Source organism: Cydia amplana, chromosome 4, assembly GCF_948474715.1.
Source record: "Cydia amplana chromosome 4, ilCydAmpl1.1, whole genome shotgun sequence".
NCBI lineage: Eukaryota > Metazoa > Arthropoda > Insecta > Lepidoptera > Tortricidae > Cydia > Cydia amplana.
In genome coordinates this window covers 113,822-131,914 of record NC_086072.1, presented here as the reverse complement: position 1 = coordinate 131,914, position 18,093 = coordinate 113,822, and the positions used below count along the sequence as shown (strand labels likewise).

Sequence of the window (18,093 nt, the reverse complement as noted above, 5' to 3'; positions counted from 1 at the left end):
TGACGATTTTTCGCTTTTCGTAATTGACGGATTTGTCCACTCGCTAATTTTGTAAACACAAATTTTAACCACCCATAGTTTCTCACCAATTGATTATAACGTAAAATGGATAAAGAGACCGATAAATATGCATATCGAACAATATAATAAACATACTCATTAAGACCTAACTTACATCGTCTCATCCCAACTTCACAAAACAGAGCAGCATACTCAGCTCGATATCGAGTTCGGAGCGCACCTGAACTTTTAATAGCGTTTTTTTTTTCATTTACTGGCGACTAAGCGCTATCTGTTTTTGACTCCTGGTATTAAATATGCTCTCTGCTTTATCGATCGAGTCAGCAAGTGCATACTGTTGTTAGAATAGCCACAAATGTTGTTGGACGGATTTGTCCCGCTGACGGATTTGGCCACCCTTTGTAAGTACCTAGTAGGTTTGTTCCTTAATTTCTGGATCGCGCTTGGACTTATTTTGAATTGACCAAGGGTCGGAGATGTATTTTGTATTTTTTACCCCTCGTTATAATATGAAATGCGAAAGTATGATTCTAAAATTCGGATCTTGCGTTGCGTTGATGTGAAAAAAGTTATGTCAAACTATTGTTCGTTGTAACCTTCACTACGCTACGGTCCCTGAAATGTTAAGTCAGAATTAGGAAAAGAAGTTTTGTTTTCAACAAAACCGAACAAGAACAGTATACCATACTTTATTAAATAAGCTAAGGCACATACAAGTCTATACTGTTGAACAAGAACGGCTTCTCATTGACATACTCCCGCTCTTCCACACAGGCGTCCAACCAATCTTCGGAGACCACCGACCCTCTCCCGATCCGCTCCGCGCGCGTAACGTCCGTCTTATCCGAACCCCGCGGCAGAACTACGTGTGTTAAAGTGTCGTCGTGAGGTTCTACGACGCTGGCTCCGTACATCCGGGCGATGATCGCGTTGGCGGGGGGGGTGGGGGTGGGGGTGGGGAAGTAGAGGGCGCAGTTGCGGAGGAAGGAGAAGGGGTGCCGGTCGCCGAAGAGCGCGCGGTCGAGGCGCAGCAGCTCGGCGCGGGTCAGGTGCAGCTCGGGCTCCTGCGGAGGACACGTGGCGCTCTAAATATCTACCAACATAGCTTCTTCAATGCATAATACAGTATTTGTGGATGTCGAGCTGGAACTTCAAATTTCATCGCATCATCTTCATCTTCCTAGCGTTGTTCCGATTACCTGTTGCCTCAGCTCTATAATTTTTCATAGTAGCACACAGCATAGTACCGTTATTACACAACTAATCTTCCCGGAATCAAAGTCTGATTGTAGTATACCTAAATTAGTATATTTCAAAAATAAACTTATTTTAAGTCAAGCGAATCGTTTCGTGCGTCCTATTCAAAATAAGAGCAAGTCAGGATTATCACCCACCTCGTCTATCTTCATGAGACATTGTTTCTCGTCTCCTCATCGGTGGCATCCGCGCAGCTGTCTCCAAACCGACTCCTACTAGTCCTACTCACCGTCAGCAAGTCTATGGCGTTAGTTTGACGGAAGTGTCGGATGGTTGAAGCGAGCGCCTCGTCCACCTTTGCGGAGCATCGTCGCAGCGTCTCCTCATCGATGGCCTCTACATAGCTATCCCCGAAGCGGTCGTATCGGTGGTACAAGTTGAACTTAGTGCTCCTGTTGGCCGTCAGCAAAGTCTAGCGGCGTCAGCTCCACGGGAACGTGTGACGGCGGCAGCGAGTGCAGCCAGGCGGCGGCATCGATGTCTTACCTCGTCCACCTTTGCGAAGCATCGCCGCAGCGTCTCCTCATCGGTGGCCTCCACATAGCTGTCCCCGAAGCGGTCGTATCGGTGGCACATGTTGAGCTTGGTGCTCGTGCTGGCCGTCAGCAAGTCCAGCGGCGTCAGCTCCGCGGGCTCGTTAGACGGCGGCAGCGAGCGCAGCCAGGCGGCGGAGGCGATGTCCACGTCGCGCGCCCGCGCCGCGTGCGCGCGGAACACCCTCCGGCCCGCCACGCAGCACCACGTCGAGGGGCCTGCCAGTGCCGGGACATCACGTATACACTCTAAATGTACATATGAATAAAAAAGACCGGACTAAAGGTACGATTGTAGTTGTATCATATAAGGGGAAGCGGCAAACCGATACAAATATAGACCGAAGGAACAGTTAGGCGACACTTGAGCACCTATTTTATTAGCTATATTAGACATATGTAGAACGACTCTAGAACAGCTAAAGTCTATTTTTTTATTCCGTAGACTGAAATGACATTTCATAGTATGAACATCATGTGTCATCTCATACTATGAAATGTCATTTTAGTCTACCGAATAAAAAAATAGACTTTACATAGTCTTTAGACTATACTTAGGATATATCTCTACCTATAACCTATAAATACATTTTAGTGTAACGTGATGGGTACGTGCCTACGTTCTCGACGTGTCGGCCGCCGTGGGCCCGCACCAGCCGCACGAGCTCGGCCTTGCTACCGGCCTCGTCGCCCGACACCACGCAGACCTCGCGCCCCTTCAGCGCCGCCGACACCACCTACACACAACACACCATGTCGCAACCTTTCCTACTTTTACTCAAACTCAATAAAGCGATACATATTCAAAATTCGCAGCCTCGTAATATAAGACTTTATGATGATTGTATTAAGGTGGCAAATGAAACCTCTAGGTCCTGTGCAGGTGTGGCGCGGCAGTGCGCGGACACCTCGGGCGCGCGGCGGCGGCGCGGCGGCGGCGCGCCCGGCTGCAGCGCGGCCGCCGACACCGCCCGCTTGCCCAGCTTCACCACCGACCCGTCCTGGCGACACCCCATACGGTAAGGATCACTCATGTTATCCATAGGCCATTATTCAAAGTAATCGACACGAAGCATACCTTGACCAGCGCGTCGAACTCGGCGAGGGTCATGGCGTCCGCCGGGGGCTTGTCGTCGCGCACGGCGGTGACGCGCGGGAACCGCAGCGTGTGCGACGTGCCGGACTCCGTGCTGCGGACCAGCTCCGTGGCGCGCACCTAGCGCGCGAACGAGCGACTCGATGAAGTATTCGATATAAAATTATTTGCGAATTCTGGGCTTCCAGAGTTTTTATTGCGATTACGATTTGAAACACTCCTCGTGTTACAGTTTGGCTATACTTTTTTTTTTAATATTATATGTAGGACATTATTACACAAATTAACTAAGCCCCACGATAAGCTCAAGAAAGCTTGTATTGTGAGTACTTGGACAACGATATATATAATATACAAATACTTAAATAGATAGAAAACAACCATGACTCAGGAACAAACATTTGTGCTCATCACACAAATAAATGCCCATACTGAGATTCAAACCCAGGACCGCGGCTTCACAGGCAAGGTCACTACTAGTGATGTGCCGCCGAGAAATTACGCACTTACCGTAATTCTCATTAGTGAAAATTACCGTAAATTACCGAGATTACCCATGTAGTATATTAAATTAGGATTGAATTTTGCTTACAAGTTTTGTGGTTTTAAAGTACTTAAATGTTTTTTACATTATTATTATTCTGTGTTATTATTATTTTTATGTTATCTGACACGTGGTTGATTGGTATAATAATTTCTAGTCTTATTTTTCCTTATATTAGTCCCAGCTCTATCTGGGCTTCTGTGTACGGCGGCGGAGCCAAACCGCTTTATTCTGGGTTACCAATGTTACCATAGGGTTTAGGTTCTGGGCTTTCATATCCCTCTTGATATTGAACTACCATGTGCCTGGAGGTCTTCGTCTTCCCAGGAATGTTGTGAGGATATTGTATTGTAGCACGGGCAGATTTCCGTATCTCGACGACGGGCGCCTTTTTTTCATGACGGGGGGTGGGGGCTAGTCCAGCCAACCCAACCCCTCAAGAGGAAGGGTCACCCTTCCTCCTGCTGGATCCTGAAAGAGCGACTTCGTGAGTCTTTTATTGATACCAGGCATGGCCTTTCGGCCTCCAGCCTGGTTTAGCCAGTGTGCTATTTCTTTGTACGTTCTAGCAGCAGTGAGCGTAAGTACCTTGCTAAAGTGGATCGGGAGAATCGTTTCCGGGCCAATCGCTTCCGCACCTGATGCGTTTTGATATAATTATATGGTTCAGGGCGATTAAGAGTGCTCTACTGTCGGATAGCATGTGGATGGAGGATCCTACTACCCTCCTTGCAGTGATGGCAGCCGCCGCATTGATGATGCCCATGCACTCAGCTTGGAATATGAGTTATGGGCTCCTAGCGGAGTGGTAATGGACTCGTTCAGGTCTTCTGAGAAGGTTCCAGAGCCCGACTCACTGTCTGTTTTGGACCCATCAGTGAAGATTTTCAGTTCACGGGTATTAAGTCCTCCGTGATTGTAGTCCTCGTATAATTGTATTTTGTACCTTTTGTCAAAGATAGTTTGTTTATGAATCCAATCCGTGCCTGGTCTGAGCATTGGAAAGTCATCGTAAACCTTTTCCAGGCATATTGTGTACCGAGCTCCGAGGTTAGACCATATGTTGAGGTCGTTGAGGTTTGGCAACCTTAACCGCTGAGGGGGATGGCCTCTTGCTGTATGTGTAGGTGAAGCGATGGAAGGTTTAGTATGCCCTGAAGGGCATGAATGGCTGCAGACTGTGTGGACTTCGTGTTTTGTAGGGATGTTTAAGAGATTTAACTGGCAAACTATCAAACGTTTCATGTGGCCGGACCGGACCATCCTATGCCTTCTTTTAGTTTGTCATAAATAAAGGACCACTCTGAAAGATCCTCTCACGTGCTCATTGCGCTATAGTAACAGGACATAGAAAAGCCGAGCGCTATAAATGCAGGATCTTGAGGGCCATCAGGAACTATTTTAATCCGTTAGTACCCACACAGTACAAAAATGCACTTTCCACGTGTTTTTTACTGCGGTAACTGGGTACCCAACCCAGCTGATAAGCGTTTACCTGTTTACAATATAACAGCCTATTTAACTTAAAATAAACACGCGACGTAATAAAATTGTATCTTAAAACACACTTGTTGTAATGGACGTCATTACAAATCAAACTTTACCTTACACATCAATGCTTGCTTACATATGATATTGAAATATAATATCTGGGAGGCCGAGCAGCTTTGCTCGGAAAACATATAAAAGCTCAAAAATCAGCGTTTTCCCAGAAATAAGATCTAGCTAGATCGATTTTTCGCCCCTCTATCGCCCCCATATAGCAAATTTCATCGAAATCGGTAGAGCCGTTTCCGAGATCCCCGAAATATATATAAATAAATATATAAGAATTGCTCGTTTATAGGTATAAGATATGTTTTTTTTTAGATTACACAATATTTTAAATTAGGTATTTAAAATCACTGTCATAACTATGAGATGAATTTTATTCATTTAAGCTAAAATAATAAAGAACTCACTTTATTTTTCGTTAGGCAAGTTTGATTCAACCTACTTTCAATAAAAACACTTAAATCGCACATCAAATGAAACTTATTAAACATTAGTAAAATAATTTAATATTATTGTGTATTTAATCTCTAACATCTAATTACATACATAATTGAATTCATTGATAAAAGTTAAAATTTCTCTTAGAAAAATTACCCGAGAACATTCGCGGGGAAGATTGCCCGTAATTTACGGCGGTAATTTACGGTAATTTTGGTAATAAACTAGTTCCTCTTGCCAGATTATTTTGAAAATTTCTATACAGATTGTATTACCTAAATAAGAATCAATACTGTAAAAAAAAGTTTAAAAAAAGGGTATAGCCGGGTAAGCATGGCCAAACTGCCCTTAGCGAAAAAAACAATTTCCTTTTACTGGATTATTAACCTATATATAAGTAGTGCTTTCACCAAATATTAAGCCTCAAATGCTTCAGATTTAAAAAAAAAAATGCAAAAAAAGAAAAATCATTTTTATTTTATTACAGCCAAAGTACTAATCCGATTTCTTTGTAATTTGGGTATGTTGTATATACAATTAAGGTCGCTTTCTGAAAAAAATAATATTGAATTATCTCTTAAAATAATAGTAAAAAATTGGGATGAAAATTTTCAGAAAAATTAAAAAAATACATGCGAGATAGCGACAGTTATCAAATTTACATATTTCATGTAGAATTTAATAATGTTTAACATATATTTTTTTCAAAAATTAAAATCGGGATTAACAGTGTTAAAAACTCGAATTTGTAACATCCCATCATACCTTCTCTTCATACAAAATAACTTGTACGTTATACTAGAAAGTTATATTCCCAACGCAATTTGAATTTAGAACGCAACTTATTTTGCTGAGCGCGGACCTTAAACTCCGTGGCTGTATGCGGCTAGGGCGAACGGCATTCAGAGATTTAAAAAAAAAGCGGCCAAGTGCGAGTCGGACTCGCCCATGAAGGGTACCGTTAGGGTTTGCACGACGGATCCGAAATGTATGGGAAGATCCGCGGATCCGGATCCAGATCCGGATAATTTCATACATTTCGGATCCGGATTGCAAACCCTAGGTACCGTATTTAGGCGATTTATGACGTATTAAAAAAAACTACTTACTAGATCTCGTTCAAACCAATTTTCGGTGGAAGTTTACATGGTAATGTACATCATATATTTTTTATCATTCTGTTATTTTAGAAGTTACGGGGGGGGGGGGACACATTTTACCACTTTGGAAGTGTCTCTCGCGCAAACTATTCAGTTTAGAAAAAAATGATATTAGAAACCTCAATATCATTTTTGAAGACCTATCCATAGATACCCCACACGTATGGGTTTGATGAAAAAAACATTTTTGAGTTTCAGTTCTAAGTATGGAGAACCCCAAATTTTTTTGTTTTTTTTTCTATTTTTGTGTGAAAATCTTAATGTGGTTCACAGAATACATCTACTTACCAAGTTTCAACAGTATAGTTCTTATAGTTTCGGAGAAAAGTGACTGTGACATACGGACGGACAGACGGACAGACAGACAGACAGACAGACATGACGAATCTATAAGGGTTCTGTTTTTTGCCATTTGGCTACGGAACCCTAAAAAAGCGCGGTAACAGGAAAATAGGCACGAATTTTATACAGAGCGTTAACGATTGAAAAATGTCTGTTCCTTTGATGAATAAAATATAAAATACGTCACATTCTAAATTCAAATTCGTAAAGACTGCGTTCACAATATACTTCATTCGTTTATGACTACTTAGCTTTGCTTGTATGAAGAGAGAGTATTATGGGATGTTACAAATTCGAGTTTTTCACACTGTTAATCCCGATTTTAATTTTTGAAAAAAATATATGTTTAACAGTATTAAATTCTACATAAAATATGTAAATTTGATAACTGTCGCTATCTCGCACGTATTTTTTTTATTTTTCTGAAAATTTTCATCTCAATTTTTTACTATTATTTTAAGAGATAACTCAATATAATTTTTTTCAGAAACCGACCTTAATTATATATACAACATACACAAATTACAAAGAAATCGGATTAGTACTTTGGCTGTAATAAAATAAAAATGATTTTTCTTTTTTTGCATTTTTTTTTTAAATCTGAAGCATTTGAGGCTTAATATTTGGTGAAAGCACTACTTATATATAGGTTAATAATCCTGTAAAAGGAAATTGTTTTTTTCGCTAAGGGCAGTTTGGCCATGCTTACCCGGCTATACCCTTTATACTTAGACCACTTTCTCGATAATTACCCGTACGGAGAACGTTACCGCGAAAGTTACCCGACGATTCTCTCTGTTCTCGTAATTTACGGTAACGGCACATCACTAGTCACTACCCACTAGGCCAGAAGACCGGTCGTCACATGTATTTTGTATTGAATCGGAATGTATACTGACAATATTTTTTATGAATTATCAGTTAAAGGTCATCACCCCGCCGCTCAAAATTCCTACGCTGACGGTGCGGAATCGCGGGGCCGCGCCCTAAACTTTACGAATTTACTAGGAGGGCGTGCGATAAAATCGTGACGTTCGCGACGCGTCGGGGTGGTCGCACCTTAAACGTGTACGTACATATATAGTAACAAATAACCCACTTGTAAAATGACGGAATGTTCCGGCATGACCCAGAAGTCGGGTTTCTCCTTGTTAAAGACGAGGCAGGCGGGCGGCGGCGCGCGCCCCCTCGGCACCCAGTGTCGCTGCAGCGCCGCACACAGCGCCTCGCGCTGCTCCAACGTGAGCCCCGTGCCCACGCGACCCACCACCACCCAGCGGCGAGGGCGCCCTGGGACACCAAGGTATGTACGTTACGACAGTGTCCCGCGTACTGTTTCATGTGCCACCAAAAAATAACGGCCCTAAAACCCTGCCTCGAGGTACCCCTCTCGTTAACTTCAATATCTGATCTGTATTCTGCAAAGTGTGCCAGTTCATTCATTTCAGGGCATCGGCTTCGATTGTATAGATAGCTTTCGATCCGATCTAATGTTTATATTCTCTAATGACGTAATGTTCGCATTCTTTCAAAAGCATAGAATGATTAACGAGGTCGAACGCCTTTGAAATGTCAGACGTTCTGGAGTTGTTTCTCGAACATGCAAAAACGGCTTTCGGCGGAACTTCGGATCTAAATTGTTAAATATACCTACGTATAGTTTATAATCTGGAATGTGACATAAAAAGGGAACCGAAGGGCCTCGAATACAGAAGTACTAAATACTAAAGTGTGGGTAAATTTAAAAAAGAATAAATCAGACTATATCCAGCCGTCTTTGTGTTACTTCATGGTGGTTGCGGTGGGTAGGCTCGAAGGGGAGTCAAGGGTAAAACGTACCGGGCGCGGCGTCCGCGCAGGCCACGTGGAAGCTGCGCGCGCGGCCGCGCCGCTTGTCGCTCGCTTCCTCCGCGCCGACCACCACTAGATCCAGCTCCACCATCGTGCCTTCCGTGTACTGCGTGTACAAACATACATACATGTCACGTTTTCCTACTTTTAAATATTGAGGTAGTGCATATTAATAGTTTTTTTATTTTATTTATTTATATATTTAAATTTACATCTTAATTACTAAACATTTATATTCTCGCCAAACTGTTACGTTTGATGGCGAGATGCGCTCAGTTTTATACACTTAACCTATTTAACTAATTATATATTTAGACTAACAGTTTCATAGGCCACACATAAATGTATTGTTTCTATAAATTGGTTTGCTTACATTACTGACATACAGTAAATAGTTACCTCGGGTTTGACCTTATACCAGCCGGCGTTGCGGCGGTTGGCCAGGTAGAGTGAGTCCAGGTCTTTCACCACGATACCTTCTTCCTGGTCTTCGATCGCTCTGTTCAGCGCCTCCAGGATCTCCGAACTGTCAGATCGAACAAAACGTTCATTGTTTACTTTTATTATGTAACTAACCGGGATAAACCCTAACCCTCAAAATAATGTTACTCGATTCTATGGTGATGACCGGTCTGGCCTAGTGGGTAGTGGCCCTGCCTGTGAAGCCGCGGTCCTGGGTTCGAATCCCAGTAAGGGCATTTATTTGTGTGATGAGCACAGGTATTTGTTCCTGAGTCATGGTTGTTTTCTATGTATTTAAGTATTTGTATATTATATCTATCATTGTCTGAGTACCTACAACACAAGCCTTCTTGAGCTTACTGTGGAGTTTAGTCAATTAGTGTAAAAAATGTCCTATAATATTTATTAATTAAAAAAAAAAAATCTTCATAGCGAAATAAACAGAGTGAAGTAGTTACAGGTCATTGAGTGGTCGGCGCTTGGTTCGCAGCAACACTCCCGGCACGTCGGCGACGATGGCGTCGAGCAGCGCCAGCCGCGCGCGCAGCGGCGCGCCGGCCGGGCCCGCCAGGCCCCGCCCGTTGTGCTGCAGCACGTCGAAGGCGCAGAAGCACGGTTGGAAGGCCGAGTTTACAGTCAAGTTCTTCACGTCGAAGGACATGCCTGTTCATGTTATTATTGTAAATATTTGGAATATTCTGTCACTTTTTACCCGTGGTTTATCCCATGGAAAACAGAATAGTTGGTGCCCAATGCTCTTACTTTGCCTTTACCTTTTCATATTCAATATGAACCAATTCGAACGTTTATTGCTTTTGATTACGATTAGGTATAGTTGAGCTCATAGTCCTAAACGGTCGGCTTAAAAATTTCAACATTGTAAACCACTCTAAAACAGAATCTTTTTAACAACAAAGCCACTTAGGAAATTGGTAGTGGACTAGATGCTAAATGTAACGCATACTGACCTTCGTTCTAAACCGCCGCACCGGCCTGTTAGGAATAAGCCCTGGTATATTGTTGTTGCGAAGATCCGACTGTTGATTCGAAAATCTTATTGCAAGGTCATATAAATGGTAAATTAAGGGTATTGCTGAGAAAGTATTACTTACCCTTGCTCCCAAAGAGCTGGCGCTGCTTGTGCCAGCCCATCATCTCTCCGTCCAGCACCACACTTTCAACTCCCGGCGCGAGCCCGGCGCGCAGGCGCGGAGTGAGCAGGCCGCGGCCGTCGCCGGTGCCGTAGTGTTGCCCGTACGAGTGCCCCTTGCGGGAGAAGTACTCGAACACGCCGGCTTGCATGTGGATCTAACATGTTTACTTACAATTACTTATAATAGAAAGATAATAAGTATAATAACCTTCTAAGTTACCAAAAAATCTGAATTGTCGAAACAATAAGAATTGGGTTGGATTGGAGATTTGGGGGTCCCCAATTGATCTTATTCTGTCGATGTTTAGACACAGTAAAGCACTGTGCACCAACAGCGGCACCGTGGGATGCGCCCCACCTCCCGACACCAGACGCAATCCGAGCGCGGTCACGTTGACACACTCATTACCGATTTATTGTAATTTTTCTAAAAACGTTATTAAAAATAGTTTGTATCATCAATGGTGTTCAAGTTATTGAAGAGCTCCTCGTAGAAGATTATACAGTCGAGATCAGAATTTTCTTAGAAACCTACAAGGTTAGAGTAGGTATCAGAAAAACCTAAAGATACAATTCACATGTAACTAAGTGAACTTTTCCGACCTGAAACCGTTCGCCGTCGAACTTATCCTCGACAATGTAATCTGCAGGTGGTAACTGCAACACGCGCGTCACGTCGAGGCGCTCTGACAACATGGGGCTGACGGCGCAGAACACTTGCACGCCGAGCTCGAGAGGGCGCGTCGAGCCCGGCTCCAACTCCGAACAGGTCTGAACAAACAAAACAAACCAGGGATAAGAGAAACATTGAGCCAAGAGACACAATCGTAGGCAATTCTCATACTACTTCTCTCGCCCCGAGCAAAATAAACTGTTTCTCTTACCCTTACCCCACATGACTCAAAGTCAACTTTTATAAATAAATGTGAAAATTTGTATAGGTACTTACTTCAATAATCAATATGTGGATGTTTACTTCTTATATAATCACACAAAACCACTGGACAGATTTGGCAGACATTTCGCACAAATATAGCGTATAACCTGGATTAGAATATACAATACATTTTATCCAGGGAATCCCCCTCTATGGGGGCGGAATAGGGAATTAAAGTTAGTAGAAGACACTGACCATCCAGCCTCTAGACTCAACTTAGGCCAATTCTTTCATGAAACCGATGCTGCCAAAAATACAGGGGTGCGGGGGACGAGGTGAGCGAGTCCCGTGCCGTGATTGGTCCGTTCAAACACACGTGGGCGTCAGACAGTAATATCTGCCGGGCGCTAGTGATGTGACACGTTGAATAATAACATTGTCAATCACGGTCAATAATGTAATAACAGTAATAATATGCAAGCATGTTTTGAATGCTATGTTGATTCGTTCGTTCGAAAACATTAACCCATAACGTTGTGGTTTCGTTAGCAGGTGTATCTGCTTTATATAATTAATTTAAAAATAAACTATTGGTAAAAAGGCGTCTTATGGGATTTAGAGAAGCGCGAGACGAGATGCGGATGCGGATATTCGCAACATCCCTGCTTGGAAGCACTTCTTCACGCAGCTCGCCCTTCGGCCTCGCTTTAAATTACTGAGGGTTGCACGCTTGGGAGTCGGGGTGAAGGCTTCGGGCCTTCGGCGGGTCAGCCTTCGGCCTCCCAACCTGATATTCGCCCTTCGGGTTCGCTTAACCTACTTGGAAATTTTCCTTTGCCCGTGTCCGCCGCCATTTTGAGTGTTTTCAAAAAATAATTCACATACTAATCTTGGGCCCCCAAGCTCGCCGCATGCCAAATCTCAACGCGCTCAGACCAACTTGAAAAAAAAAAAGACGGCCATTTTCATAATCATAATCATAATCATAATTCTTTATTGCAACCATGGTATTACAAGGTGTTTTTATGTTAGTTAGTACATTTTGAAACTTTTTAAATGCAATTTGTGTTGTCTCGGGCCCTCTATGGCATTTGGTCGAGCACCCCCCACCTATCTCTCACCTTTGAAGCTTTTCATAAAAAATAAGTGGCCATTTTTACCGGTTTTATTAAAAAAAATCCATAGGAATACAGCTAGGTGACCCCGAGTTTTCGTGACCAAAATTTTAGCGCGCTGGGAGCATTTTGAAAAATGATCGCCATTTTGAATCCGCCATTTTGAAAAAATAATGGCGGCTTCAGAAACTGTCAGCGTCCCTCTATGACATTTGGTCGAGCATCTCCCACGTATCTGTCACCGTTTAGTGACCAAAAGTCGGATAATCCGGTAGACCAAAAGTCGGATTTTTCTGGAAGTCACCAAACCACCCCCTCTATACGACCGTATCAAAGTCAAATACCCCAGGAACCCCCTTCTGGGAGAGCAATTATGTCAATTAATCAGTCGGGTTGCGGCTTTATATACAGGGTGGATTTTCTTTTTGGCTCAGTGAGGGCAGCTACCAAATCCCGTACTGCTACGAGAAAACGGTCTTAGGAGACCTTCCCTCGATTTCAAATTAGATCCCATTCCTATTGAGGATCAAAAGCTTGTATGGAAGCAAAAAAAAAATTCCGGCTAGAAAAGCCACAAATCGAGGAAAACTTTTCCCATAATATTTGAATGAAAATGAAAACTTTTATTTTTCACATGCTACTTTTGTATGCCAATCGATTCCATTCCTATTTGATGATTGATACTGGTATCAATAGTTTCCTAGGGGTCGACTTACGGCAATGTACTAAAAACCCACAAATGAATAAAAACTTTTTCCATACATTTACTATGGAAAAAATGTGAAATTTTATTCACAATTTTCTACCTCGCCCATCATTCGTACAGCAATGTCTTCATACAGTATTATGGTTCTTAAATGTAACAGGACAGGACTGATTGGCCAGATAGAAAACTGTGAATTAAATTTCACGTTTTCTCCATAGTAAATGTATGGATAAGTTTTCTTCAATTTGTGGCTTTTTAGTACATTACCGTAAGTCGACCCCTAGGAAACTATTGATACTGGATAGGAATGGAATCGATTGGCATACAAAAGTAGCATGTGAAAAATAAAAGTTTTCATTTTCATTCAAATATTATGGGAAAAGTTTTCTTCGATTTGTGGCTTTTCTAGCATGAAATTTTTTTTTGCTCCCATACAAGCTTTTGATCCTCAATAGGAATGGGATCGATTGGCATAAAAAAAAGTTTGTCAAAAATGACCTTTTTCTCGTATCCTGTATGTTTTTTCCAAAATCTGTAAATGCCAATCTTCATTAATTTAAAATCGAGGGAAGGTCTCTTAAGACCGTTTTCTCGTAGCAGTACGGGATCTGGTAGCTGCCCTCACTGAGCCAAAAAGAAAATCCACCCTGTATTCGCGGTATCCTACTATACCCACCCATTAAAAACATCCTGTATAATTCTATTAAGAGTTATTACATGGTTTAAATAAAATATTGATTTGTTATTATGTAAATGAAATGTTATTTAACACAATCTAACTAAATGAGGTTTAAATTATTTGGCCGAAAGTTCAAGTATCATTGCCATGTTGGCAGTCGTACACAGAAAAAAAGCAAAAATTAAAAAGTTAAACCGGCGCCCACTATTCTCAACAAAAATGGAATCAAAATAATGCATTTTAAATTGCAACCGTGTGTTTTTGTATAAAATTGGTCTTGTGATAAATTTTTGCAATGTTTTTATAATCGCTAAAAGTAATACGAGTTCCTATGTAGTGCTGAATTGACAATATCGGTTATGTTCAAGGGAAAATTGGTACCTGACCGTAAGTGTAATTCTCATATTATTTATTTGTTTTATAGTGAATTTTTCGCAAATACCTATGCGATTTGAATTGAATGACCTTATCAATAGTAAACAATCACATTCTATGGATATGGACATCACTAGTTTGGACTTAGGAATGTCACGTAATAAAAGACAAGAAAGGATGTATACGGATGCAGCGCGATAGAAAGAGACTTTCTTAAAAGACGTCATCGAGTTTCAAGCGCTGTCAAATTTGATGAGACGCTTAAATTAAAATATTTTTTTATCCAAATCTCTAAAAAATCGGCTTACCTGTGAAATGAAATGCCATTTTTTTGTACACCAGAGTTTTTAGTGTTCTTGCCACACAATTTGACACAACAATAATGCATTTTTGATAGCAAAAACTTCTTCGAGCTACCGAAGTTTCTAGACCGAGCCCGGTCCGCCGACTGAAGTAAGCGGTGTAGGCGTGACTCGAAGATGGAGTAACGCTACCGTATGTGTGGCAGAGGGGGTAGCGCGACTATGCTATGTCTAGAGGCTGGATGGTCAGTGGTAGAAGAGAAGAGAGTCCTTTGATCGAAACACATAAAAAGTAAGCAAGGAGAAACTTCGCCTCCTTATGTTGCGTCAGAAAATTTAATGGCATGTTACTTAAATATCCTAAACTATCAAAAGATAACGTTCTTCAAAAAACCTGTTCTCCATAAAGGGTGGACAAAACATCTGCGCGAAAGCGAGTAAGCTACAAACAATGACACTAGCCTTAAGCAGGTTGCTACAAGAGTCATAGTACTCGGGCGCGTCAGGGTGCATGGCGGCGAGGAGCCTCGCGTGCCCGATCCGCAGCCGCAGGTCCTTCAGCACCATTCGCAGGAACCACTTCAGCTGCTCGGCGCTCAGCTGACGGAACACCGCGCCGAATGCCTCGTCCAGCACTCCTGCACGAGAGACAACAATGTTTACGATGAGGAACTATAATTATGTACCTAAATATTAACATGATTTTTTTTTATAACCTATACTGCCTATAGTCACTAAATAACCGTTGGATCTGCAGTTTTTAGTACAATTTACAAAATTGATACAAAAAATGCTGATTGGGCCAATAAATTGTCCTTGTAAATTGGCCAGCACCTCGTCGGCATCCTTCACGGTGAGCTAGCCAGTCTGGCGCCCGAGGTGTATCATTAGCACGAGGCAGGCAACCCCGGCCCTGTAGTGACTGTTGTCTACTCACTCGCCTTCCCGCCGACCTGCGCGTTGGCGATCTTGTCCAGCACCTCGTTGACGTCCTTCACCGTGAGCGAGCCGGGCTGGCGCGCGAGGCGGTTCTTCAGAACGAAGTAAGCCACGCCAGCGAGATCGCTGTCCTGTAATAAAAGCAATAAATAATATCTACACCGGAAATCTGTTTTTCCGATTAATATAACAGTTATATTGTGAGTGGACCCTTAAAGAGGTTTCCTTGAGGTGGTAGGAGGACCAGGCCCTAGCCCGTGTGAGGTAATATCGGCTAACCTGTGCGTTGCCGACGGAGCGATAGCTCGTCAGGCGCAGCGCATCAGGGGAAGTCGGCGGCAGAGCCAGCACTCTGACTAGAGTGGACCCTAAAGAGGTTTCCTTGAGGTGGTAGGCGCCTCGCTCGCGGTCCAGCGCCGGAAGCAGAAGGCGCATCACGGGGAACAGGCTGCAGTTCTGTAACAAATGTTGTAAATAAGAAATTACATCTTCGACGTAAGAGCCTCATTGTTCGATCCGATGTCGGCTCCTAAATCCACCACCATTATGACTAATACACACGACACACACAAACAAAAATTTGCGGTTTGACGACATATGTCTGAAATTATCGGATGTCGTGCTAATCCGTATTGAATGCCAGGTTTATAGTAATATATCTATGTGAAAGACAGCTGGTAGAGAGTGCCCTGGGGTGTAAATACCGCCATTTTTGCATTGACATTTTTTTTTCAACCCAGATTCACTGAGTAGGTGATGCTATATGCCATAAGGATTATAACGGATTATTCAACTCTATACCTACCTTTTTCCCAGTGATCCCGGCAGCCTCCAGCCTAAACTCGTCGAAGAAGGCCGTCAGTATCTTATCCTGCTCCGGGCGTTCTTTCTTCTTCTTATGCAGACGCTCAAGCAAGTCGCAGAGCTGCGCGAACGGCATGTCCTCGGCGGGGACCGCTTCGGCTTCGGGAGCCGGCGGCAAGGGTCCACCAGACATCGCGGGACTCGTCTGCATATTTGTTAAAGCTTAAAAAGGATAGTTTCAGCGATATTAGAACACATGCATAGGTATATACCTAATATGTACATTGGAAAACAAATTTTACGATTTAACTCACGTATTCTCAGTCACTCGTGCTCATGCATCGTCATGTTCATGTTCATCGTCGCAAGTGTTGGGTGACCCAAACTCGCCACCTTGCCCGCCTACAACGATAGCGCAATATATATATATCACCCCCACCAACCCCCGACCCGTTATCGCATGACGTGCTACGCGGCGAGTGACATTAGGTACCTACCACGGCGCGTGGACTTCTCATATACAGTAATAACATACATATATACTAATCTATGATCGTGACTGTCTGCTCAGGCACTGTTAGTGCTTGATTACGGACACCTACGCTCTCTGAAACACGTGGCACAAATGACTAAGAATAGGAATAGGTACGTAAGTTCAATCTGTAAAATTACTTTAACTTTCAGCATTGAGCATCTTTTTTAGGGTTCCGTACCCAAAGGGTAAAGTAAAGACGGGACGGGACTCGTCGTCTGTCTGTCACCAACTCGCCAGGCTGTATCACATGAACCGTGATAGCTTAGGCAGTTGAAATTTTCACACATGATGTACTTATTTCTGTTGCCGCTATAACAAATACTAAAAGCGGCCAAGTGCGAGTCGGACTCGCCCATGAAGGGTTCCGTATTTAGGCGATTTAAGACGTATAAAAAAAAAACTACTTACTAGATCTCGTTCAAACCAATTTTCGGTGGAAGTTTACATGGTAATGTACATCATATATTTTTTTTAGTTTTATCATTCTCTTATTTTAGAAGTTACAGGGGGGGGGGACACACATTTTACCACTTTGGAAGTGTCTCTCGCGCAAACTATTCAGTTTAGAAAAAAATGATATTAGAAACCTCAATATCATTTTTGAAGACCTATCCATAGATACCCCACACGTATGGGTTTGATGAAAAAAAAATTTTTGAGTTTCAATTCGAAGTATGGGGAACCCCAAAAATTTATTGTTTTTTTCTATTTTTGTGTGAAAATCTTAATGCGGTTCACAGAATACATCTACTTACCAAGTTTCAACAGTATAGTTCTTATAGTTTCGGTGAAAAGTGGCTGTGACATACGGACGGACAGACAGACGGACAGACCGACAGACATGACGAATCTATAAGGGTTCCGTTTTTTGCCATTTGGCTACGGAACCCTAAAAAGTACGGAATCCTCGGTGGGCGAGTCCGACTCGCACTTGTCCGGTTTTTGTACCTACTTAACGTATTCGGTAACTTTGTTTTTAACTTTTTATATTTATTGTCTATTTAATTGCAGGCCTTTCGAGTCTTTCGCTACATTAATAATAAGATACTAAATTAGAATTACGAGCATAGCAAGCGAGAAGTCTTTCGCTTGGTCGGTTGCTGCCAGTAATCCCGCAATGACTTGATGGTGATGGTTCTCACCAGGTGACGCTGTTATAATTATACATATTGTAGTTGGAGTTGGATGTGTCCATGATGTGTCTAATAGATACTTTTAATTTTATTTTCTTTGAAAAGAATGTATTTTTTTCTGAATATAAATGACTAGTATAGGAAAATTTGGGCTGTTTTAGGTCATGTACAGTCACGGACTTTAATTGTTGAGCCATCTAGGGTTTACTTTACATTG

The 18,093-nt window shown here is 42.5% G+C and overlaps 1 protein-coding gene across 1 annotated transcript; it reads right to left on the bottom strand.

Moving 5' to 3' along the window:
- Window positions 1-717: 717 nt before the first annotated feature.
- Window positions 718-16,379, bottom strand: LOC134647478 (DNA ligase 4). Its single transcript, XM_063501830.1, has 15 exons — window positions 16,210-16,379; window positions 15,684-15,860; window positions 15,403-15,535; window positions 14,928-15,103; window positions 11,015-11,182; window positions 10,371-10,566; window positions 9,717-9,921; window positions 9,196-9,322; window positions 8,785-8,902; window positions 8,045-8,235; window positions 2,890-3,027; window positions 2,678-2,812; window positions 2,428-2,548; window positions 1,765-2,030; window positions 718-1,085 (listed from the first exon to the last, which is right to left on the bottom strand). Exons 1-15 carry the CDS (start codon window positions 16,342-16,344, stop codon window positions 723-725), a joined length of 2,649 nt encoding a protein of 882 aa, XP_063357900.1. The 5' UTR covers window positions 16,345-16,379; the 3' UTR covers window positions 718-722.
- Between the last annotated feature and the right edge of the window lie 1,714 nt (window positions 16,380-18,093).

What these genes read in the sequence shown, in the direction of transcription:
- LOC134647478 (XM_063501830.1), bottom strand. Translation starts at nt 16,344, where the DNA reads ATGCCGTTCGCGCAGCTCTGCGACTTGCTTGAGCGTCTGCATAAGAAG. An exon ending in GGTATAAGGTCAAACCCGAG is followed by an intron (nt 8,903 to 9,195) that starts GTAACTATTTAC and finishes TTGTACACGCAG; the next exon opens with TACACGGAAGGCACGATGGT. An exon ending in AGTTCGACGCGCTGGTCAAG is followed by an intron (nt 2,813 to 2,889) that starts GTATGCTTCGTG and finishes GGGTGTCGCCAG; the next exon opens with GACGGGTCGGTGGTGAAGCT.